At 43.6% G+C, this 26276-nt stretch overlaps 1 protein-coding gene and 1 long non-coding RNA gene across 4 annotated transcripts in view; one reads left to right on the top strand and one right to left on the bottom strand.

Moving 5' to 3' along the window:
- LOC141157258 (uncharacterized) overlaps positions 1-21783 on the top strand; it is a 114114-nt gene extending 92331 nt beyond the window's left edge. The window contains exon 3 of the long non-coding RNA XR_012247772.1: positions 20345-21783. This is a non-coding gene — a long non-coding RNA (uncharacterized lncRNA). The remainder of the gene's footprint in view (positions 1-20344) is intronic.
- The window catches only part of PLA2G6 (phospholipase A2 group VI), a 66204-nt gene extending 40256 nt beyond the window's left edge, over positions 1-25948 (bottom strand). For 2 of the 3 annotated variants that reach the window (XM_073644284.1, XM_073644287.1), the window contains exons 1-8: positions 25814-25948; positions 24431-24647; positions 20442-20657; positions 18822-19005; positions 18322-18509; positions 17795-17891; positions 10310-10492; positions 6900-7008 (exon numbers count right to left, since the gene is read on the bottom strand). In XM_073644284.1, the coding sequence (XP_073500385.1) occupies positions 6900-7008; positions 10310-10492; positions 17795-17891; positions 18322-18509; positions 18822-19005; positions 20442-20657; positions 24431-24639 (1186 nt within the window). In that variant the 5' untranslated portion in view covers positions 24640-24647; positions 25814-25948. Of the gene's footprint in view, positions 1-6899; positions 7009-10309; positions 10493-17794; positions 17892-18321; positions 18510-18821; positions 19006-20441; positions 20658-24430; positions 24648-25799 lie in introns of all 3 variants that reach the window. The other variant, XM_073644286.1, reaches the window with a different exon arrangement.
- Between the last annotated feature and the right edge of the window lie 328 nt (positions 25949-26276).

Here is a 26276-nt window from a genome sequence, read left to right as displayed (position 1 = left end):
CTCATCCAGACCCAGGTACCATTAAAAAAAAAAGAATAAAATAAAAAATATATATATTCTCACCTTCTGACGGCCCGTGCAGCGCTCCTGCTGGCTTCCCGGGCACTTCGCGGTTGAATGAAGGACCTTCGCTGACGTCAGAGTCATGTGACGGGTCACGTGACGCTGACGTCGGAAGGTCCTAAAGTCTTCACTGCCGGCAGCCGGGACCGAGCGAAGCCGGACACCGGGGGCCATCAGAGGGTAAAGTATAGATTTATTTTTTATTTTTTGACATTCACACACTATATAAATCCATGCCGGTTGCATGGATTTATATAGTGTAAAGTTGACAAGCACTTTCCAAGTGATGCTAAAATCGCTTGGGAAGCGCTTGTCAACCCGCATGCGGAAATGAAAGTGAAGACCGCTTCATTTCCGCATGTCCCTGGCAGGAAACCGCATGTACAATCCGCATGCGTTTTTTCCTGCCAGAGAGATGCAGAAACGCTCAGGAAAAAATCCTGAGCATTTCTGCATCGTGTGCACATACCCTTAGAGATGGAGCTGCAAGGTTTGGATTGTTTTGGATATTAATCTTAGATCAGTTGCAGAATGGAGGGCACATGTAGGGTGATATAAAGGGATGAGGGAGGGGATATAGAGCGGTGCAGAACTGTTGAGAGCTTTGTGAGTGAGAGAGATAAGTTTATATTGTACTCTGTAATGGACTGGTAACTAGTGCAATGACTGCCACAGAGTGACAGCATCAGTGTAGCAGCTGGACAGAAATATGGCCCTGGCTGCAGCATTTAGGATTGATTGGCAAGGGGAGAGTTTAGTAAGAGGGAGACTGATCAGTAGAGAGTTGTAGTACAGACGGGAATGAATAAGAGCGACAGTAAGAGTTTTTGCACTCAGTTTCAAAGGTAAGAAAAGGTCGGACTGTAAAGAGGTGTTTAACATGCAGGTGACATGAGCAAGTGAGTGATTGGATATAGGGAATTAAAGAAGTTGTCCACTACTATTTAAAATCCCCCAATGTATTTAAACTGGGAAGAGAAGTTTTTTTGTAATTACCTTGTGTGTTCTTTATTGCCTGTGAGCGGCGTTATCGCTGACCGCTCAAAGGCATCACGTGACCCAGTGCTGCGCTCCCCACTGATTGATAGGCTGTGGGCAGCGTTTCCCTGCACGTCACAGCCCAGCATTCACCGCGCACTTTCCCAATGAATACAGGAGAGGGAAAGCGCGCCGTGGATGCTGGGCTGTGAAGTGCAGGGAAACCCCGCCCACAGCTTATCAATCAGTGGGGAGCGCGTCACTGAGTCACGCCCGACTTGACGTGACATATGTGGATGCCAGAGGAGGCTGCAGCCGGGGGTCACGTGATGCCTGTGAGTAGTCAGCGATAGCGCCGCTCACAGGCAATAAAGAAGACACAAGGTAATTATAAAAAAACTTCTCTTCCCAGCTTAAATACATTGGGGGGCATTTTAAATAGTAGTGGACAACTTCTTTAACCCCTTAAGCCCCGAGGGTGGTTTGCACGTTAATGACCAGGCCAATTTTTACAATTCTGACCACTGTCAATTTATGAGGTAATTACTCTGGAACGCTTCAACGGATCCCCGATTCTGAGATTGTTTTTTCGTGACATATTGTACTTCATGATTGTGGTAAAATTTCTTCGATATCACTTGCGTTTATTTGTGAAAAAAAACAGAAATTTGCCGAAAATTTTGAAAATTTTGCAATTTTCAAAATTTGAATTTTTATGCCCTTAAATCAGAGAGATATGTCACTCAAAAGAGTTAATAAATAACATTTCCCACATGTCTACTTTACATCAGCACAATTTTGGAACCAAAATTTTTTTTTGTTAGGGAGCTATAAGGGTTAAAAGTTGACCAGCGATTTCTCATTTTTCCAACAAAATTTACAAAACCATTTTTTTAGGGACCACATCACATTTGAAGTCACTTTGAGAGGTCTTTATGACAGAAAATACCCAAAAGTGACACCATTCTAAAAACTGCACTCCTCAAGGTGCTCAAAACCACATTCAAGAACTTTATTAACCCTTCAGGTGCTTCACAGGAATTTTTGGAATGTGGAAGAAAAAAATGAACATTTAATTTTTTTCACAAAAAGGTTACTTTAGACCCAATTTTTTTTATTTTCACAGGGGTAACAAGAAAAAATGGACCCCAAAATTTGTTGTGCAATTTCCCCAGGGCACGCAGATACCCAATATTTGGGGAAAAAACACTGTTTGGGCGCACTGCAGGGCTCGGAAGGGAAGGAGCGCCATTTGACTTTTTGATTGTAAAATTTGCTTGAATAATTAGCGGACGCCATGTTGTGTTTGGAGAGCCCCGGTGTGCCCAAACATTGGAGCACCCCCACAAGTGACCCCATTTTGGAAACTAGACCCCCCAAGGCACCTATCTAGACCCCCCAAGGCACCTATCTAGATGCATAGTGAGCACTTGGAACCCCCAGGTGCTTCACAAATTGATTCGTAAAAATGAAAAAGTGAAAAAAAAAAAACACTTTTTCATTTTTATGAATCAATTTGTGAAGCACCTGGGGGTTCCAAGTGCTCACTATGCATCTAGATAGGTGCCTTGGGGGGTCTAGTTTCCAAAATGGGGTCACTTGTGGGGGAGCTGCAATGTTTGGGCACGCAGGGGCTCTCCAAACGCAACATGGCGTCCGCTAACAATTTGAGACGATTTTCCATTCAATTTGTTAGCGGACACCATGTCGCGTTTGGAGAGACCGTGATGTGCCTAAACAGTGGAGCTCCCCCACAAGTGACCCCATTTTGGAAACTATACCCCCCAAGGATTTTATTAAGGTGTATAGTGAACATTTTGAACCCAGAGGTACGACACAGAATTTGTTTACATTAGGTCATGATATTGAATAAGTTGTCATTAGTCTTGAGCGCAAGTGCTCGCTACTTGAGTTTGCATCGGGTACTCAGGTATGCACCATGTACAGCGTGTGCTCGAGTGACATGCTCGAGTCCCTGCTCCGCATGTTTCACGGTTATTAGACACCCAAAAAAAAACATGCGGGGATCGCTCGTGCATGGCAGGCAATCCCCGTAAAATTTTTTTGGCCGCGAAGCATATGGGGCAGAGACTCGAGCATGTCACTCAAATACCCACGATACTCAATGCATACCAGAGCACCCGATGCAAACTCAAGTAGCGAGCACTTGCGCTCAACACTAGTCGCCATATCGTCATCTTTTTTTCTTACTTTTGAAAAAAATCCCAACACCATCACAACCCTAACCCCAACCCTAACCCCAACCCCAGCCCTAACCCTAGCACAACCCTAACCGTAGCACAACCCTAACCGTAGCACAACCCTAGCCCTAGCACAACCCTAGCCCTAGCACAACCCTAGCCCCAAACCCAACCCTAACCCTAGCACAACCCTAACCCGAGAGTTTATTTTTGACGCTGTTCCTTGTGCGGTATAAGTGATTAGACGACTTTATTGTTCGGGTCGGTGTGATTACAGCAATACCAGAATCATATGGGGTTTTTATGACTGACAGCTGTCACACACTAAAAGACGCATTTTTTGTAAAATCTAGTTTTTGCATCGCCATATTTTGAGAGCTATAATTTTTCTAGATTTTGGCAGACAGTCATGTGACGGCTCGTTTTTTGCGAGATGACTTGACGTTGTTATTGGTGCCATTTCCAGGCAAGTGACATTTTTTGATCGCTTTCTATTCCGATTTTTGGGAGGCAGAATAAACAAAAACCAACAATTCAGGAATTGTTTTTTTTGGGTTTTTTTATTCTGTTCCGCGTGTGGTAAAATTGATAAGGTAGCTTTATTCTTCGGGTCAGTACGTTTACAGCGGTACCACATTTATATCGTTTTTCTATGTTTTGCACTTTTACATAATAAAAGCAATTTTATAGAAAAAAATATTTTTTAGCATCGCTTTATTCTGAGAGCTATAACTTTTTTATTTTTCGGATGATGGAGCTGTATGGCGGCTTGTTTTTTGCGGGACGAGATGACGTTTTCAGCGGTACCATTTTTATTTATATTTGTCTTTTTGATCGCGTGTTATTCCATTTTTTGTTTGGGGGTATGGTGATAAAGCATTGTTTTTTGCTTCGGTGTTTTTTTTTTTTTTTTTTACCATGTTCACTGAAGGGGTTAACTAGTGGGACAGTTTTATAGGTCAGGTTGTTCCGGACGCGGCGATACCAAATATGTGTACTTTTATTGTTTGTTTTTTTTTTATAATAATATTTATTGATGGGTACATTATATTTTTATTTTTGGTGGATTATTTTTTTTATTTTTTTTTAATATTTTTGCAATTTTTTTTTTTTTTTCACTTTCTGGAAGCTTATATAGTTTATTACTTTGTCCCACTCTGGGATTCACTTTTTTTTCTCTGATCGCCTGCATGGCACAGGAATGCAGCACCATCCCTGTGCCATGCAGGCTGTCAGCGCCGGACAGGGAGAAGATTGTTTGGAGATGCACTGCGCATGTCCAAACAATCTTCCTGCTGTCTGGTGACCCGGATGTTGTCATGACGACATCGGGTCGTCATGGCAACACCCGGGAAGCCTTTGCAGACAGCGATGGAAGCCGGAAGAGGAGGTGAGTATCTGCGATCACCTCCCCTTGCCCCCGCAATGCTGCGATCGACTTCGATCGCAGCATAGCGGGGGTTAATGTGCTGGGAGAGGTGCATGACCGCTCCCTGCACATAGTATCGGGTGTCAGCTGTGACAATCAGCTGACACCCGGCGGCGATCGCGCCCGCACAGCCTGTGTGCGCGCGCGATTGCCATGACGTACTAATACGGGTCTGGCTCTTAAGTCCCAGGGCACAGACGCGTATTAGTACGTCAGATGTTGTTACTAGAGGGAGGAAACATGAGAAGTTCAGTTTTGGAAAGATTCAGTTTCAGATAGAGGGAGGACATGATATTAGAGACAGGGGACAGACAATCACTGGTGTTTTGTAGTAAAGCAGGGGTGATGTTCGGAGACGATGTGCATAATTGGGTGTCATCGGCATAGAGATGTTATTGAAAACCAAATATGCTGACGGTTTGTCTTATAGGGGCAGTATACAGACAGAAGAGGAGGGGAACGTGTTGTGAATCTGGAGGAAACCCGACAGTAGAGGGGGGAGGGGGATAGCCAGAAAATGATACAATGAAAGAGCGGTCAGAGAGGTAGGAGGAGAACAAAGAGAGAACAGTGTCCTTGAGCCTGATAGAGCGGAAGCATAGTGAAGAGGAGCAGGTGATCCACAGTGTCAAATGCTGCAGAGAGATCCAGGGGAATCAACAGGGAGTGGTCACCATTAGATTTAGCTGTTAGTAGATCATTAGAGACTTTAGTAAGGGCAGTGTAACGCTAATGACTATGTCCCCGCATGGCTTACCTCCTTCCTCCATGCAGGGATGCCGACATATTCACCGCCCCAGGTGCACAGCGTGGTCGTCTCCATGCTCCTTGCTTCCTGCTGTCAGTGCAATCCGCACCTCCTGGTGGCATGCCTACTACACGTGCATGCTTCACTGTTCTTAAAGGAACGTGCGTGCACCTGCAAAGATGCCACCAGCCAGTAGATGGGAGGCATCTAAGTATGAAAGGCACCTTCTCCATTATGGAGGTGTCTAAGCAACGTTATTTTATTAGTGAGTTCATGGGCTACTAATGAGTTGTTAGGTCCCAGTCCTAAACCCAAACCCCTGGTTCTACGTGTCCGGCCAGGTCCTGAAGCCAAACCCCTGGTTCTACGTGTCCGGCCAGGTCCTGAAGCCAAACCCCTGGTTCTACGTGTTCGGCAAGGTCCTGAAGCCAAACCCCTGGTTCTACGTGTGCGGCAAGGTCCTGAGGCCAAATCCCTGGTCCTCATGCGGCCAGGTCCTGAAGCCAAACTCCTGGTCCTCGTGCGGGCAGGTCCTGAAGCCAAACTCCTGGTCCTCGTGCGGGCAGGTCCAGAACTCTGAAGCCGCTCCGGCAGAACCTGAACCAGTTCCCGAGACCTGTGTGTCTGAACATGTACCTATCCCTGTACTCCGTGTTGTCCGAACTGTTATCTCAGTCTCCGAATCCAGCCCTGTCTGTGAGTCAGTGTCAGTTCTGCCTGAGGATACAGATCCAGTGTAGTCTGAACAGAGCCCAAGTCCGTGTCCACAAGCCTGACCCCCTGGGCACTGCCTAAGAGTGGTATCTTACAACTACCTACAACTTAAGCCTGACTCCATCAGGAGCTCCAGTGAAAACCAGGTAGCCGCTTAGCTATGGCCCTCCTAGGCAAGCCCGGCCCCGTGGCACAATGAGTCCATAAACCACGTGCTCCATCATCGTGCGTGACAGGTAGTTTCTGTAGAGTGTAAGCAGCGGAGCCCAGATAGTAAAGGGTCAAAAAAATAGTTATCTGTAGACAGCGAATTAGATGGGAGTGGTTAAAACAATCCAGAAGTTTAGAGATGAAGGGAAGATTAGCGACAGGTCTGTAGTTAGCAGAACAGTTCTGGTCAAGTGATTTTGTTTTTTTTCAAGTAAAGGAGCTATGATGGTGTGTTTGAATGATGAGGAAGAGTCTGGAAGAAAGAGAGAGGTTAAATATTTTAGGTCGGTGAGTGGTGACAGCCGGAGAAAGGGACTAAAGGAGCTGTGAGGGAATAGTCTCAGTGGTGCAGATAGTAGGGCGAGAAGGAAGGAAGGAGCCTGGTAACTTACTCTTCTGTAACAGGTTCAAAGGTGGAAAGTGAACTTTAGGCACAGGGGGTTGGGAGGTGGGATATTTGATGGCTTGCTAGGTAGAAGACATCATGTTATTGATACAAGTCAAATATACATATTACACTATTAAACTTACCACTACAGTCATTGAAATGTATTACCTTTACTTGCTCTTGCTGCGAGGAGTCCTGGCGTTTCCCCAAAATCATTAGCCTGCTCCACATCAGCCCCAAAAACCATGAGGGCTTTAATAAGCTCCAGGTGATCTTTCTGTTGAGCAAGAAACATGTAGATGTCAGTTCTTCACTGCTTTCCGCTTACGTTGGACGTTGAGTTAATCTAATATCTTCAAAGATTCCAATCCAGTCATTAGCTATGATTTGGTCATGACCACTTGGTAATTATCTAGGTCTTCATCACGGCTGTGATATCATCCTAGTAATGCTCTACCACAGTTATGACAGCAACTACCAAAGATACAGCTATGTGTAAAGATACAAGTAAAGTAAAGGCTGCCACGAGAGGTGGTGAGTTCCCCTTCAATGGACGTCTTCAAACAGAGGCTGGACAGATATGTGTCTGAGATGATTTAAGGCCCCGTCACACTAAGCGACGCTACAGCGATCCCGACAAAGATAAGACCTGACAGGGATCGTTGCTGCGTCGCTATGTGGTCGTAGCGACGATGCGGCGACCCGTAACGATCTGTATAACGATGCACGCCTATGTGTTTCTGTGGTTGGGTCGTTAACAAGGTCATTGGTAAGGTGTCAAACACAGCGATGCATGCTACCCAGCGGGGCCTCAGCGATCAAAGAAATGTCCAGACCATTCCGACATGACCAGCGATCTCACAGAAGGGGCCTGGTCGCTGCTAAGTGTCAAACGTAGCGAGATCGCTACTGAGGTCGCTGTTGCGTCACAAAACTTGTGACTCAGCAGCAATCTCGCTAGCAATCTTGCTTAGTGTGACGGGGGCTTTAGTGAATCCTGCTTTGAGCAGGGGGTTGGACCAGATGACCGAGGAGGTCCCCTCCAACTCTACCATTCTATGATTCTATGATCTAGTGGCCAAACAAAACTGTTGAAAGCTTTGTGGGTGATAGATGTATTGTACTCTGTAGCGGATAGGTAACCAGTGCAATGACTGGCACAGAGTGACAGCATCAGTGTAGCAGCTGGACAGAAATATGGCCCTGGATGCTGCATTCAGGATGGATTGGAGAGGAGAGCGTTTGGTAAGAGGAAGATCGATCAGTAGAGAGTTGCAGTAGTACAGACGAGAATGAATAAGAATAGATGTGTGTGAAATGATGTCGCACAGGTGTGTGTGTGGATTTTAGCATTAGAGCTGTGTGTGTATTAATATAGTAGATCTGTGGATGTGGACATGTTTGTATTGACGTAGCAGAGCTATGTGCATTTCTATCGATTTAGCAGACTGTTATGGGATTATTGATATAGCACAGCTGTGTATGTATCGATGTAGCAGACCGGTATGTGCGTGTTGATGTAGCAGTGCTGTATGTGTATTGATGTAGTAGAGTTGCGCGTGTACATCATGCGGGAATCATACTATGTACTGTGGAGGGATATAAAAATTGATGCTGTGCTCTAAGAACACCACCGTATGGTTCCCTCTTTCTTGTTTTTAATGGTTGGAGGTATGACATACAGAAAAATCATCCGTGTTTAATCCACTGAGCCCCATTATATCAACCCATTGACTTCTATTAGATAAAAATGTTACATTTATTGTTTCGTTGGGACACAGAAAAAAAAACACCACGTGCATAAGTAAAGGTATTAAAATACATGGTAAATAAAATCAAAAACAATTAAATGTATGGGTTATGTTTTTTTTAAACGAAAAAAGGGAATATACATGCCAATCCATAATATGAAAGTGTGAACAAACCCTAACCAATCATGTTCACTCCATGTTAACAGCAAGCATGAGCGGTCATCACAAGTGTTCTTAGGGCTCATATGAATGTGTATTGCCTTCTTGTTTCTCCACACAGGAAGCAGAAAAAGGTTGTGAAGTAATAGCAGCCCTAAGCTACCGCTAATGGGTTTGTCCCATGTTCAGCCTTCAGGAACGCACTGTAGAATCTAGAAAGCTGGTAGGCCAGGGTGCAGTGCATTCCTGATTGACAGCTCAGACCAGTGGCATGGAGAAGCCCTGATGGCCTGAACATTGCACTCTGCAATGCTGTAGCATCAAAGGAGAACAAGGAGACTGAAGCTGGCCCACAAGCACAACTGAAAAAAGCCTATCAGTGCTGTGCTCTTTGCCTAGGAGACCAGCCACTACTGGTAGATTGCAGAGGTGGCCATAAGCTAAGCAACACGCAGTAAATCATAGAATTAAAAATCCCTCTGTTCTTGAGAATGTAAAGAATTTTTAATAAACAACTTGTAAAGGTACCCGTTACACAAGCACTTTGCTATTTTACCCATTTAGGAAGTTGAGAGAACCTGATTATATGGTTACGCTTTAGAAGCCATCATTCTTAGTGCATACATACAGCAATGAGACTGCAATGGGTACTTTCCCCATGCAGTAGGAAATATAAACCAATTAGGCAAATTCCACTATTGTGAACTGCTCTATATTACGATCATAGACAATCCATGGCATATCCACAGAATGCGGTACAGATTTCTGAGAGATGCAGTTCTCTCCTCTCTGCTGGCTGTCGCTTCCAGATAGAAAATTGATGGAAAGGTGGCAACAGCTCCCTCTAATCATTTCTAGGGGCTGTCTACCTCCAGAACCTGCATCTGTCAGACATTTATGGTATATGCAGTCGATAGGTGATGGTATATGCTGTAGACTGGAGAAGTGGGTAACATTGATTATCTCATGACAATGAAACCTCTGACGATGGGGGTGGTATTCATTTGACATGTAGCATCTACCTAAATATTGTTCCAGACCAAGGAACCAAGGACACATCATTCTCTAATAGCAGTGGAAGTATGATGCCTCTGCCAAGCTGCAAAAATTGTTCTGGAATGGTTTGAGTAACACAACAAATATCAAAGACTGTCCGTCACTTCCAAACAGGGAACAGGTTTGAACAGGTGCATATATAACAAATAAAGCTGCATTCTGTAACGCTATAGCATGCAAACATGAAATATATGAAATTGGAATCGTATTACTGCTCTACAAAATAGGAAAAAACATTAGGTTAGGTTCCGAGCAAAGAGGATCGCCTGCTCGTGGTTGCTTCGCATACATGAATTGGCCAATTTATGTGCGAAGTATCTTCATGTTTTCCTATTTTCTAGAGTAGTAATTCAATCCCAATTTCATGTATTTCATGTTTGTATGCTATAGCGTTACAGAGTGCAACTTTGTTAGCTGAGTAACACAACAAGGCCAAAAAATTAAAAAGACCTCATCTGTCCGATCCATAGATCCGATCAGGACTTGGTGCTGCTAACGTCTTACTGCTGAATATTGTGTTGTGTGTGTGAAATCTCTTCCACCCCCCTTTAAAAAATAATTTTTACTCCTATCTAAGCCAATATCAAAGTAAACCATTAAGAATTTTCATACCTTCATAGCAAGATGCAGAGCTGAATTTCCATGTTCACCCTTAGAATTTGGGTTTGCTCCATTTGTCAAGAGCACCATGACGCAGTCAAATCGGTCCTTCTTGACCATAATGTGTAAAGGTGTTTCTGCTGTTCTACTTACAGCATTAACTTTACTTCCACGCTCAAGCATTAGTACAGCCATCTACAGAAAGAAAAAAACGGAAATACTCATTAAGTAATCGTGCAGGCTTAAAACAATAAAGAAAAATCTTTAATCCTGTACACAGAAGTAAGACACAATGTGCGAACCGTGCTCTATTACTCTTATGATTCTTCTAAAATTTCCCCACACCCCTATTCATTCATATGCCCACCTGTGAGATAGATGCCATCTCCTGAATTTCCACAGAAGTGGAGGGAGCCTCCTCTCCGGTCACAGCACCAGTCAGAAAGGGGATATGGGACCCCGTTTCTGGACTTGCACCTTTCAGACATTTTGGCACATTCTTTGCACCTAAAACATGCTGCTGATGGAGAAACAACAGTTTCTGAACCTTCCCTGTGCATGAACCGCACATGTTGCAAAAAGTATTCGATATTTGCATGGCAGATGTAATGGACTTAGTTGCTGCTCTAAGCAAATAACACAGCTGGACCTAGCTGCTGCCACAGTGTGATGCGGTGAAAAGCTTGGCACATCTGTACATCCATTACTCATGGGATCTGTCATAATTTGAAATTAAGGCCAAGATGCCAATGTGAACATGGCCGGGCTGGTGCCAGTCAGTTTGCTGGCATGTGCATCACCTGTAGACATAAGCTGCCATACACATAAGATCACCCCATGAATGGGCACACTTGGCTAAGCCTACTGCTCCACTTAACTGGAGCAAAAGAATAAAAAAGGCTTTATATTTTTACTAGCTTTTACTTGCGGTTTCGCTCGCGTGGAATTTGGTCTGCCACATTAAGTTTCGTGACAGATCATTTTAATAGTAAAAAAAATAATCTTAGTTACTCGTACATCCAAAATTTCAGCTGTCTAACTTCAAAACAGACGGATTCCATACAATCTTTGAACCCCTATAATATTAAAGACGGAAACTCGAGGGTGGAATTGTCAAAATTCCTTTCTTAGTGCTCATTTAAGCTATAACAGAACCTATCTGCAAATTTCAAGATGCTAAGTTCAGTGGTTTCGGCTGTGCGTTGACCGCTAGGTGTGTCAGTCAATCAGGTTTACAGTTTTATATAATCTTCACCTGTATGGTGTGTTTATAAAAAGTAGCCCTATGTCCTTCCCCAGGCTTGAAATTATCCATATCAAATTTCATCAAACGGATTACTAAACACTGATTAATAAACCGGACGGACTGAAGTTACTTGCGTTTAATATTGTTCGTGTTAGTAAAGAATTAGTATGTAATTGGAATAATGGACATCTGCAGGTAATTTATCTATGTGTTTTTACTGCAATATACTCCTGTAAACTATGTTATTTGATTTATTTCGTTCAGCGAAAATATGTAGATTTTGCGATTTAGAAACACGTGAGCAAGCTACGTATAGCTGACCGTGGGAAAAACAGGGCGTGCCTAAATGTATCCCCGCTACCTTCAAAGTTTGCCCTTGCGATTTATTGATGGTCATTGAAAATGCAACTTTAAGTGGGAACTGCAAACGTTTGAAATTAAAGGGTAAGTTATTGGGTATTATTGGGATGCGTGGTATAAGAATATTTTCACCCTTAGCTTCTCCAGTTAAAATTGTGGCCTTTACAATGTGCCTGCCTAGTTCAGTGACTCGCAATCTAGTGCCACTACATAATCTCGGGGCGTCCAAGTTGCGCATTAACAAAACGGGTATACCGACCTTTAATTCGAGCTTATGAGATTGGAGCTATCCGGGGTCCCAAGAGTTAAGAAACTCCACGGGGTAGCTCGTACAGTCTTCAGATGACATGACTGTGTCGATGGAGTTGTAGGTTGTTGCATCACTGGTTACTTGGTCCAAGATAATTTTATTGATTTTCGCAACTGTTTCATTTCTTGGTGCTAGTATAGTTCTTTCACATAGCCAATTTTCATCGTGGATGTTTTGTTGCAAATTTGGAAAAACTTGAGCAATAAGTGCGTCTTCCGAATCCACAACATGACAAAATTGGTTAGTGAATAGAACCATACCTTCTTCGTCAGTTTCGATTCGACCTTCACCGATCTCGAGCAGTTTCTCAGCGTACGCGCCCGACTCTAGATCACTGAATAACTGGACACGCATGTTGGTGGTGAGGTGCAGCTTTTCAACTTTGGTCCATAAATATGAGGATTTCAGACATGCGTTAATTTCGTCTGCTGCAGTGCCTCGCTCGATGACAGGCAAAGTTTGCCTAAAGTCCCCAGCCAATAAAACAACCACACCACCCATTATTGTTTGTTTACTGTGTAAGTTTTGTAGACAACGATCAAGAGCTTCGATGACGCGTTTGTGTGACATTGTGCACTCGTCCCACACGATTAGTTTGCACTGTTGCAACAGGAGGCCACGGGCGCTGCTCTTGCTGATATTACACGATGGGGTTTCTTCGTTCACCAGATTAAGAGGTAATTTAAAGACTGAATGTGCCGTCCGTCCACCGCTTAGCAATGTTGCAGCAATTCCAGAGGAAGCCACAGCTAATGCAACGTTATGACTGCTACGAATTTTTGATAAAAGTAAATTAAGCAAGAAAGTTTTTCCTGTACCACCCGGGGCATCAAGATAAAAAAAGTCCGCCTTCACCATTCTCAACTCGTCCTACTATTTTGTGATAAATCTCTCTTTAATCAGGTAGCAAACGTGGCTCAGTTTTGCAAACGTGAGCGTCTAACTGGTTGGTATCATAGCTTAGCTCTTTTATCAACTCGTTCGACAGCTCTCCTCTACGCCGCGGTGAGGGTAGACCAAAATCGGACAATTTCTTTCCAGAAATTATTAATATTTTGTCCTCGATAAGCCCCAACGCCTCATTGAAGCAGAGATCATCGTTAACGTGATCCATTCTTTCAAATCTGTGCATGATATCCTCTGATAACGCAGTTTTATACTTGTGCCAGAGTTGTAGAGGATTGGATAAACCGCAAATGCATATCAATATGGCAAACAGCTCTCTTATTTGCGCCGGGGAGCGACATAGCACGGCCTCTTCTAAGGTGGTATCCCAGTGGTTATCATCTTCCAACAACCCCATCTTCTCACACACCTGCCGAAAAGTTGCAAGTTCTTGACCTTCAAATGTTTTTAAATCCGAGAAGTTGGTTGGACCCCTTATTACATTCAGCAGCATACGCAAGCAATAACATTCAAAATTGCTAACGTGCACCGTGTAAATGCGACCTAGAGCGTCTCCTGCCTTCACACCTGGCCAGCCATCGACAGGTGTTCCTTGTAAACGACGTTTCCATTGCTTCCGTGCCACATTCCAAGTAGCGAGGCACGTCAATGTAAAGTAATGTTTTTGCAAACGTATCACTTTGGCACAACAGGAAAAATGCAGTTAGTGTAGCTTTAGGTGGTGCTTCTAATCTCTCTCTAAAATTATTTTCCGTAAAGTAAACCCTCTCGCCATTGGGTAAATGAATCGCGAGATGAGTGACGGTTGGGTGTCTCTCGTGCAGAGGCAGACCTAAGATCCGCCACGCTGCTTCGTTACTACTAACATATCGGCCGGTTCTAAAGGTCTGCACCTCAGCTCTTGGGTCAATGTTAACATTCCCTTGCTGGCGGATGTTAAAAATAGCCTGGTCGCTACCCTTATTAATATATTTACAGATATATTTTATCGCCTGTACCGTATTACAGAACTCTACATTTAAATGAGAATTAAAAATTTTTGATAAGAGTGGAGAATATGGGACCACCCAGCTATTGTCCACCAATATTTCCTGTGTTCCTCTACGGGTTTTTATAATAGTCGTGCGTCCACCATTCTCTGGTGCTCTGCGCCTGTACAAAGGATAACCTTTGTCATTGGTTTGAGTATCTTTTAAAAGCTTCCTCAGATATTTTTTGGTACATTTTCCTTCCTTCATGCATGGCGATGAAGAATTGAATGTACCACATGGCCCGTGAATCATATTCTTTGTCACTGTATCATAGAGCTTTTGATCGGTTTCTGGGTTTGGTATCTCAGCACATATGATTTCGTCAATTTGGTTCGGATGCAATTTTTCCTTTAACCACAGCAGTAAGTGCACATGAGGCAAACCTCGCTTTTGCCACTCGATCGAGTACATGAAGCATTGCATATCACCAAATATGTTACCTTTTTGTAAGAAGAGCTACCAACTTCTGTACTTTTATTCTAAATACTCGAGCTGTTAAGTCATGTCCGTCCGTTGAATTTTGACCAGCGATAAGCTCTTTGGTGATTTCTGGCCAAGCGGGGTTGCAAGTCATTGTAATAAATAAATCAGGCCTCCCATAATTACGTACGTATGTGAACGCATCTTGTGTGTATTCGTGTAGGTATCTCGGGCTATTTACAAATGATGACGGGAGAATCACCATCTGACCTAAGTTATTTGGATCCAAATCCGCATCATTTCTTATTGCATCTTGCAAGTGAATATAATTTTCTGCGCGCAGTTTTTTTTTTTATTTAAAGAAATGAACCTTAAGCGCTCACTTTCCATCTTTACATACATGTCGACCAGAAATTGATGAAGTAGGAGCCTACACTTAAGCCTCAAATTAAAATCAATGCGACGGACTATCAAGTGAAAGGCATAAAAATCTTTGCAGGACACCTTTTTGCTTGGCATTGCTTGTTTGGTAATTGGATTTATCTGAGGAATATCAATGCTGTACCCCTCTTGTCCTTTCCAAAAAATGATTGGGTACTCGAGAGCGTCATAGAATCTATGTTTATCGGGAACCCTAGTGAGCATGCCATAGCGCGGCTGCACAACGATGTCCCGAGACATAGTTTGTTCGCTACTAACTATTACAGCAGCTATTTCATTTGTAGTAGGGGCATTGAATAGTCTCTCATGTTGACCACGTGGTACACGGTCTGGGTGAATCACTACTTTGAAATGATCGTCATTGATCATTCTGTCTCTAGCCGTTTTAAATTCATGCACCAAAATGTTGTGGTCGTGAAGTACTCGTAATTTTTTAACTATGTTTCTATCTACGCTTTGCACGCACTCAGTACGCCTGTTGATTTGTTCTTCTTCGTCACCTATGAAATAAACTTGTAAAAATTGTGGTTGCGAAATGGACGTAGGAATTAAAGAACCGATACGGTGGTATACTTGTCCTTGTATTGTAAAGGTCGGGCAAAACCCTGGCATTGAGACAATTTGATCTGCTCCAAAAGACGTCATATGAAAGCACATGTTGTATTTTCATATATTATTTAGAAAAAGGCGAGATTCATCAGTTTCATTAGAGAAAAGCTCTTTTAAAGGTTGAACTGGCTCGTCTATATAAGGAAGAGCTACTTTCCCGCCCAAACAACACATACCTGCTGCTTCCTCTTTCCACTTAAGAGCTCCGCAATATTTGCAATCTATGGTCATTGCTTCTATTTTTATAAGCTTGTGAGTTTCATAATCAAGAGTCTCGTCATACTCAAATGCAGCTTTATTAAACAATATCCATGTATTTCTTGTAAATGTTTGACGTCGCTGTGCTGCCCTTTCAGCAACAGTGCGTCTGCGAGATTCGGCCATTTCATAAGTTTCAGTGGCTCTTTGGGACGCCATGTAAGTCGCTTGCTGCTGACGTCGAGCTTGGGACTGTTCTGGGGTTTCAGCAGCCCGTTGAGACGCCAGATACTCCGCATGCTGTTCACGTCGGGCTTGGGATTGTTCTGGAGTCTCTGCAGCTCTTTGTGCCGCACAACACACCGCCTGCTCAAGCCTTCGTTGCTCGGCTTGTTGAGACGTCTCATCACGTCTAATTATTTTCATAGCTCGGGCTTTATTAGAGCTTTGCGAAATGTTAGACTTACGCTTTCGCGGAATTTTTATAAGCACTAATTACAAAATAGGTACTTAGTAAAGTTCAAACAAAATACTAAAACAATCTAATTAGTTATATTACGATCGCTGTACAGACGATATCAGTTGTATATGACTGGTCTATGAGGAGCAGCTGTGGCGCGATTACCCATAGCAACCATTCCCAGTGCTCTGTGGGAGCTGAGAGCAGCCTGCTGGTGCTGTGGGTGACATGGTCTATGAGGAGCAGCTGTGGCGCGGTTACCCATAGCAACCATTCCCAGTGCTCTGTGGGAGCTGGGAGCAGCCTGCTGGTGCTGTGGGTGACATGCTGCGCTGCACACACACAGGGCTGTGCTGCACACAGGAGGGGAGGACGCCATTTGTGTAGCGCTGCTGCCGGTGCTGTCAGGCTGCAGTGTGTGCATCCTCCATGGAGCCGCGCTCAGGTAACTGCCCCTCCCCGTGTGTGAGTCACTTCCCCTCCGCCCAGGTGAGGCGCTCGGAACATTCCCGGCTGCAGCAGCTGGCGCAGGTGAGCGCATGTTTTATTATACGGTGTTATGTGGAGGGACAATGGCGGCGGGAACCCCCTGTGTGAGGACAATGACAGCCCGGTGCCCCCGGGCAACCTGCAGGTGGAAGCCTCACACTCCCCCCGGGCTGTGGGCGCGGGCAGGCCGTGCTGGGACGTGTAGTTCCCTAGTAACCTGTTCCTGACATATGGGCTGTTTTCTGGGCTATTTTTTTTTTAAGTCTGAGAAAATGTCATAAATTATCCTTCTCCCTTCAGCTGTTTCCAGAGTGTAATGTATCAGGGTGAGCTCATGACTGACAGCTGCCAAAGTTTCTAGGAAATGTCAGTCCCTGGGGGTCGTGTGTGAACCCCCTGTGCCACACTTGTACCTGGCCACGGTATATGATCACCCCTGTATTCTGACTGTGGACAGGCGGCAACTGTGACCTCACTATACAATGATCCACTATGGGCAAATTATTGTATTATCAATCTCTTCTGACTGCTGTAAATCAGCCATTTAAATATCACCTGTGTATATGTGTATATAAGAGTTTGATAAATATACTAAAAAGTTTGATAAATATACTAAAATGTGCATTGTAAAATAGTATCTAATTTAATTAAATTTATGGTTCACAATTTTGGTCATAGTGGCTTCCACATAAAAGGTAGATATATGCTGTCGCGGACTTTTATTTAGAACTATTTAAGACAAACAATTCTACGGTACATCATCTTTGTGTAACTCCAGCATACGCCAAGATAGCTCTCAGAGGCCAGATTTTTTTCCGACTTAATTGACATGTATCGTTATATTACGACCAAAATTACATAAAATCATTACAAATTGTAGCCTATATGTTATTCCGATGTATAATCTATATTACTGTAAAGTTTCATGCAAATCCGTCCAGTAGTTTTTTCGTGAAAGAGTAACAAACACACATAATCACAAACTTTCGCATTTATAATATTAGTAGGATGTCCAGCAATGTCATACCTCAGCGGTCTTTGCCCAATGCAAAGGGATTCCATGATATTTAGGATCTTCAACATGGACTTGGTTTGCGGAAACATCTAATATAGCTTCAGCACATCTAGGTAAAACAAAGATACGTAGTTACGTTTCTTTTTATTATTAAATTCCCAGTTTGGCCTCAGTAAAGCAAGGATTTCGGAGAACTAAAAGAAAAAAAAAAAAAAAAAAAAAAAAAACATGAAAACTAATATGGACTATCAGCTCCAACAGTGATTGTCCCTTTTGGAAATCCAGCATCCAGGATAACTAATAAATGGCTGAACATAGTTACAAAAAACAATCTGGGGCTTATATAACTGTACTATATAAATATCAATGAAAATGTAGAACTGCTTACATGAAATATATTATATATATATATATATATATATATATATATATATATATATATATATATATATATATATATATATATATATATATATATATATATATATATATATATATATATTGGAGCAATTCCTGAGGGAATAGTGTGTCTGCCTCACCCTTTCATTGAGTATTTCATAGCCGTGTGAATGGCGTATCCATCCTTTCCAAGGACATCACAGCGAGCATGGCTGCGCAAAAAGGCTAGCACTGACTCAGTTTTGCCCATGCGACAAGCCACATGCAATGGAGTTTCTCCGGTGTTGCTCAGGTGGTTGATTCCAACAGAAGGTACGGAGCACAGGATCTGAGGATGTAACATACATAAAGCAAAAAATGTGTAAGACATAGAGAAAAACAAGCAGCAGGGTAAGTCATTCACATCAGGTAGTAGCTTAAACCTTTGATCACACAGTGCAGATTTGGTACACTTTTCAAAACCAGTATATGTGTTTCCTTTATATTGTTGTGGATCAGTTTAGAAACGGTGTTACAGGAACGCACCAAATCTGCACTGATGATGAGGATTTTTACAAAGGATTTGTGCAGCCACATCATGCATTACTGAAGCATAATCATTATATGTCAAGGAAAGACAGCACAGGACAAAAATAATAACCTCAATAACACGGGGGTTGTTTTGCCGGGCAGCGTAGTGGTACACGGTCTCGCCGTTGAAGTCAGCAATATCCTGGCGAGCCTGGCATTCTTCCACCAACTCCTGTATGCACTCAATATCCCCTTTCTTACAGGCCAGGTGAAGTGGGGTGCAGCCATCGTCACACTCAGTACTATTCACACTTCTGGAAAAGGAAATTCTGTATTGCATATAAAGGATAATACCTGAGCTCCCCACAAAAAGCATCTGATTACAGCTTGTTGACACCAGGTTATGGAGTTTTATACAGTAACTAATGTTCCTTTTTTTTCAATTAAAAAATTGCAAAATTCTGTAATGATCAATCAATGTAAATGATTAAATGTAATTATGGCTACAGCAAAGAGTCGGCACAAGTCATCTTCTCTAAGTGTTGTATGGTCAAAGTGTTGCTTCAAATAAACATGTCAATCATTTAAAACCTCATTATACATATTTTGTGTATGAGTACTATCCAAGTGTTTCACGGATAGCACTAGTACCCAGCATAGTGAAGGTTGCCATTCACATGTCCATGATTTTTCAAGTAACTAACGTTCCGCACAAAATTGCGGAGACATGTCCGATTTTTGGATCAAAATCAGCAATGCAAATCTATGGGTCAGAGAAAAAAAAAATCAGACTGCAATCGGATGACATCAGAGTGCTTTCCCTTTCTCACAGACTGTTAGACAGAAGAGGATAGAGATTTTTTTTTGGTTTCTAATCAGAGATGAAACTTTGACCAAACTCTGATGGTAAAACCTGACACAATGACCAAACTTTGATTAAAAAAACACTGATGAAACTCCGACCGATTTTCTCACGAGAAAATCACTGATGTGTGAATGAGGCCTAAAGACACCTGTCCTCAATGCTTCTATATAGCAGGGTTCCCCACCTCCAGTCCTCAAGGCCCACCAACAGGCCACGTTTTCAGGATTTCATTAGCATTACACAGGTGATAATTACATCACCTGCACAATAGTAAGGAAATCCTGAAAAGATAACCTGTTAGTGGGCCTTGAGGACTGGAGGTGGGGAACCCTGATATATAGGACTCCACAGAATTACGTATATTTGCCATCCTCATAGCTTCTTTCTCCAGTTTTGCTGTCCTTTGCTGTAAGGCTACTGTCATAAATCACTGAACTAAGCAAAATCCGCAGTCTGTCCCCATTCTCCTGCTATCAGATGTTGGGGACATCGCCTCTGACTCAAGTCCACCTTCACTTCAACTTCTTACCTAGCACACAAGGAACCCTACAAATATGATTACCGTTAGGACCTCAAGGATTTTATTTAAGAAAGGCATACAATTTTTGACAAAAAAAAACAAAAAACTTTCTTCAAGGGGTCTTTATTAACAATGTTAAAGGGTTATTCCCATTTCCAGAGATGGTTATGGTCAGATTGTGTTAGCAAAAACAAGCACATTTGTAATTCACTGCTTATTAAAATTTGCAACCGTTCTTGAGATATTAACACTTTTCTTTTGTTTACAGCTGGTTGCCTAGGAGACCGACCACCGCGGCTGTCTAGCTTGCAAGCACTGGGCTGTGGCTGGCCGGAATTAGGCGGTAAAAGTAACAACGTACCTACCTCAGAATGCAGTTGTGTTTAAAACTTTCCCGAAGACCCAACTCTACAGCCACGTGTGCCAAAGACCAGCTGGGGTGCCCACGTAGACAGTCTGTTAGTAGCTGGACAGTGTCCAGGCGCAGACCGTGTCTGGAGCTCTCATAGAATGGACGCATTTTGGTTGCATATTCTTGGAACAGACGTAAAGCTTCTGTCTCTGAATCCAACTGAAATAGACTGAGAGGAGATTGGAAACATTCAATTATAAGTAAATATGTGAATGACGATAACTCTGTGATAAATTAAGCCAGGTCTGTAACCCCCTTTGATTAGCTGTTATTGGCATGGAAAGGTGAAATGTAACACTAGGGCTATCAGACACCCGTGATCCTCAGAATGAAGAGGTCTCTGAACTCTTTCGGCCCCTTCTTCCCATACAATGGCTTTTCCTGCCACCTGCGGTGCGGGGAAATGGGGTGCAGCATTCATTCTTCTGTCCCTCTATTCTTAGGTTCAATGGGGTCTTGAAGTTTTCTTGTTAGAGTAGGAATCACTCTACAACCCGTGTGCAAGAGGGTCCAGGGGACGAGTTACTGAGTAGGTCAAAATGTTCTCCAGTACCAAAGGAAAGTAGTTAAAACTTTACCTTTAATCATATAGGATAAAAATATTGACAGAATGTTAAACTAAAAAAACATAATGCTTACGCGTTTCGTGTAGAAAAACCCTTAATCAATCATAGCTAGACATTCTAAAATGGAATGAAAAGAACCAGGGCTGTGGAGTCGGTAAGCCAAACCTCCGACTTCTCAATATCCCTGACTGAGACCCCACAACACGGCCTCACTACTGAGCGTGTACATAAAGTGCAGCACAGATTCATCTCAACTAAAAGCAGAGATCCTTAGATCAGGAACAGGACAGACATTTATAGGACATTTCATAACTTTAACAAATTCTTATGAAAACATTTACAGCACATCCTACATTGTACTACTGAACCCAATTTATTATATATTGTTTGAGTCAGTCCATTTAATTCCGACTCCACAGCCCTGAAAAGAACTAGAGGCACAAAACAACAATATCTAGACACAAAAACAGTGTAAATTGTAATTATGGCATAAGTAGCTTTTCGTTCTGGCATTCCCGTCTATGACATCCATAAGCCCCAATAGGGCATACATATAGAGGTTGTCCTTGTGGGACTACTCCTTTATTAATAAGACAAGAAAGTCTTCAGGGCAAAACTACTCCAAGACCAATTTCTCCATCAGCGGAATACAGGCCATTTCTACACCTGGACTCTAGAGACAAATACAGGCCCAACAGCAGATCTAATGCCCCAAGCCAACAGCATCATAGAGACGGATGACCAGCAGTCGGCCTTGTACATAAATTCTGAAATGCCATTGATTCACATTTGCTTAAAAATTAAAGTAATAGTGAAACCTAATACAAGGAAATTGCTGGCATTTTTGTATCCTTAAGACAGATTTAACTCTGCCCAAACCTGTTCTTTAATAACCCAGCTGGCAGAGCTTCAGTCTAGAAAGAATGGATCTTCCAGGCCAAGTTTCTGTACCAGTGAATGAGCCGGCTCTTTAATTGTCCTGGATTTTAAACAAAGCTGAAAAAGTAAGTAAACCTTCAGTTTTTTTTATATGTAGCAGACGCTTTAATTGCCTGCAGGCTGGTGGGGTCCAGGTCCTGAGACCCCCAATGAATGCTCAAAGGTCACCCGAAAAGTGCGCAGCTCAGACAACTGAAGCGCATTGCTCCTGCCTGAGCGGAGTAGAGAGTCACTAGAGAGCAGAGGCTTTGTGACCTCTCTGCGTGCACTCTGGCAGGAGTGATCTGACAAGCCGAAAATGGCCACTACATCAATCACTAGCTGAGACGGGCATTTCCGGACATTTAGCACACATTTAGCACACACCGCTAGGGAACGAGTAAGTGTCATGAGTGTGTCAGAGGTGACAGACAGCCGCCCTGCAGTTAGTTGCAGGAGTTCTCTACATTTGGGATTACAGACATCTTCTTAGAGGCTGTCTCTAGGACTCAGCGGCTACCTCCCTCTGGCTAATTAGCTCCCTGGCCTGGGTGTATAAATACCTGGTGTGTCTGAGAGGGAGGTGCTGGCAATATTCATTACTACTTGTGAGGCTTTAGTAAGAGCAGTACTTCGTCCTCTCTGGAGCTTGAGGCTGTGTGCGCATTTGTTTGGAGTCGTCTAAAGCTAAGCAATCCCCCCCGTTTGTCTACCCTTGTTGTCTATAGAGTTAAGTGGAGATCGACTAATGCTCATCTCCTTCCTTCCCTAGCCTTAGCCATACGCCAGGGAAAAACAGGGTGAGACACGCATACGGCGATTGGTGAAGAGCCAATATAGGGACGGTAGTTGAGACAGGGTGACACTAGATCAGACTAGGAGGTCTCCACTCCCCCCTTTCCCTAGTGTCTGGGCTCCTTTTCCCTCTTCCCTCTGTGTTGCACTAAGTCTTTCCCACACCTTGCGTGACACAAAGCACCAGAACAGTTCTGAGCCTTTTTATGACTACAATTTATGGGCTGGGGAACCAGTTTATAAAAAAAAAAAAATGCCAACTTATGCTTCAGCATCCAGGCCTCATCTTCAGGAAATTACCTATTGTTTAAGTCAGATTTTTGTGGTTAAAGTATTTTTTTTTAAACCCTTAAAGGGGTTAGCTAGGATTATAATATTTTTTTTACTATGGGCCTAGGTACTAACAGGCAGGTAGTTGCTACCTACCTGCCTGTTGTGCCCGGTGCCGATCTCTGCCGTCAGAGCTGTCACGGTCCCCTCCTGCCGGTGTCTCTGCGGCTTCCACTGACATCACATCAACAGGGCAGCGGCTTCTCTTCTGGGCTGTTCTGTTCACGGGGCATGACTGCCGATGTCATGATGAAAGACAGTCGGCTCCCCGCTGCCTAATTGCAGGAAGCCGGCTGTCAACCATCATGATTTTGACAGTCACACTCCTACAACAGAGCAAACGGAAGAGGAAAGGAAGACTAATATATTTCTATATAACTCCTTTAACAAGAGGGTGATTTTCCTTTTTTGCACTTTTGCTTTTTCTCATGTTCATTCTGCAAAATATGATCATAATGAGTTACACATTATAATATTTAAAGGTGTTTGTCCAATTAAAACAAGTTATCGCTTGTCAACAGGATAAGTGATAACTTTCTAATCACCGGGATTCTGACTGCTGCGACCCACACTGATCGTCAGAACGAGGAATTTTTATGCCTGTTGGAACTGAGTGACTGTGCACATGCTCGACCACCGCTCTATTCATTCCCTATGGAGCTGCTGAGCACTGCACTCCTCTTTTTCCAGCAGTCCAATAGAGAATGAATGGAGCGGTGGACGGGTGTTAGACCTGTTGCAACATTTTGCAAAAGGTAATAAAATTCCCCGTTCTGCCGATCGGTGCAGGTTCCAGTGATCGAACTCACACCAATCAGCAAGTTATCACTTATCCTGTGGACAATCGTTGTAACCTCTTTAATTTTATGATAATCATTTTCATTGTAGCAAACTAGTATTAGGCCACGTTCACACGTTCAGTATTTTACATCTTTATTTGTAAGCCAAAATCAGGAGTGGGTGATAAATACAGAAGTGGTGACGTGTTTCTATTATACTTTTTCTCTGATTGTTCCTCTCCTGGTTTTGGCTTACAAATACTGATGTAAAATACTGAAGTGTGAACAAGTCCTTAGGGAGAGATTGGTGCCTCTGTTGGGGAAAGTCAGTACATCAGATGACCTAAAGTCAGGTTTTCAGGGTTGAGTAGTGAATAACTCCCACTTATCCCATAGAGGTCAAGGCTGGGGATGGACACATACACCGGGGCCCTCTTTCCCAATCAGCAGGACTCCTAGACACCATCCTTAACTCCCCTTTACATCATTTCTACATTGCCAATATTGGCAACAGTTTAGCGAGCCGCACCAGAGAAAGCCAAGTGGAAACTTACCGAAAGGCATTTTGTGGAGAGAGAGGATTCACCAAGAGACATTCCCACGATTTAGCCGTCTTGCTCTTGTAGAGTAAGACTCGTCCATCTTCCCGAATTCGATGGCATCCGACATAGTCCAAAAGTGCCACCTCCCGCACTCGATAAGGATTTGTGAAAAGGCTGCCCACCGCGCTCACAGTGTTGAATATTTTTCCAAACAGCTCCATGGAAGTCACTGGGAGAAACGTCATCACCGGGAAATAAGGGTTAATGAAAAAGAACCAGATAGGAAGAAGTCTCCAGGACTGCGTGTACTATTAGATTTGTCACCCATTATTAACCCCTAATTCCAGCAGGAATACAAAGATCAAGGCCATTTATGTGATCTGCTGTTTGGGTGCAAAATAAAGGTTTTATCATGTAAAGGGGTTGTCCGGCTCGTACATTTATAGCATTCCCAATAACAGGACCCAAATCTAATTCAAGAATGGGGAGCAGAACTCCCATATAGATGAATGGCACCCGCGTCTACTATACATTTACCCGGTGGAGACACCATAAATGTACTAACTGGGACAATCCCTTTAAAGGGGTGTCAGCTGTACTTCCCTGCCCCAGTGATGCCCGCCATTGCTGCTCCTGGTCACTGGCTGCAGTGGTGACATTATGTCTACAGCATACATCACCGCTGCAGCCAATCACTGGGCTTAGCAGTGATGCTGATTTAAACAGCATGAATGGTGCACCATACATGTGCTGGGACAACCCCTTATAACACCCCGATCATTGCTAACGAGTTGCAGGAGTGACATCATGACCACAGTGCGCATGTGACCACTGCAGCCAATCACTGAGCTCAGCTTCTTGTGCTGCCTCCATAAGCATCAATGCTGAGCCAGGTGATTAGCAGCAGCGCTGTTGTGAGCGGTAGTCATGATGCCATCACTGTAGCAAGTAAACAATGACCAGCAGAGTCATGGAGGGTTGTTAAAGGGGTTGTCCGGGCACATCAGCACTGCTGCTAAGCCCTGTGATTGGCTGCAGCGGTGATGCATGCTGTAGTCAGGAACGTCTCCGCAGCAGTGGGGAGGCGGTGTTGGAGCGGGGGAGGGGAAGTACAGCTGATTTATTTTACATAAGACAAGCCAATGTGGTGAAAAATGTGACTATAGTAAATCCCTTTAATAAGATAGAGGGTGGGACACCTGGGTGGCGGTAAATTCACAGGGGAGCAATAATTATTTTTTTATTCACTGCTCTGCAGCAAAATTTTAAGGAAAATCTGTCCAGCCCCCATAATAACCATAGAATAACCTAGAGCTTTCCACAACAGGACCGAGCCCTCCTCACAGACACACACACTGGGATAACGGCCCCGAGCGGTCACCTGTAGCCACTCACGTGATGCTGCAAGTCACAACAAGCCTCCTCCATCCACCTCCCCGCCGGCTGTCACACGCTTCCGCACTAGGAGGACTTGCACGGCGGTGGGAATTACTGACCAATCCGCGCTCTCCGGCGTGAGCCTCAATCCTCTGCTAACCAATGAACGCTCTAAGAGGGCGGGACTTCCTAAGACACGAACCAATAAGGCATTGGATATTCGAGTAGCCGTGTGCGTAGCTACAATACAACAGAAGCGGTTATGGTAATGTCACATTGTAACCAAACCAGCTGGGAAGCCGCTAGCAACGTCCGCCATCTTGTGGGAGATCGAGGGGAAACAGCGAGCGCCATTTTTACTGTTGTAACCAGTAAGCTTGCCAGTAACGGGAATGGAGCGAGCAGTGGCGTAGCGCTGATTACCACGCACTGTACGGCCAGCTACAGCGCACACCGTCATTACACTTGTGTATTAGGACGA

Source organism: Phyllobates terribilis, unplaced genomic scaffold, assembly GCF_046119375.1.
Source record: "Phyllobates terribilis strain yellow unplaced genomic scaffold, ASM4611937v1 Scaffold_8__6_contigs__length_399053987, whole genome shotgun sequence".
Classification (NCBI taxonomy): domain Eukaryota; kingdom Metazoa; phylum Chordata; class Amphibia; order Anura; family Dendrobatidae; genus Phyllobates; species Phyllobates terribilis.
Note: the sequence above shows the minus strand (reverse complement) of the source record. Positions and strands in the feature narration are given on the sequence as shown.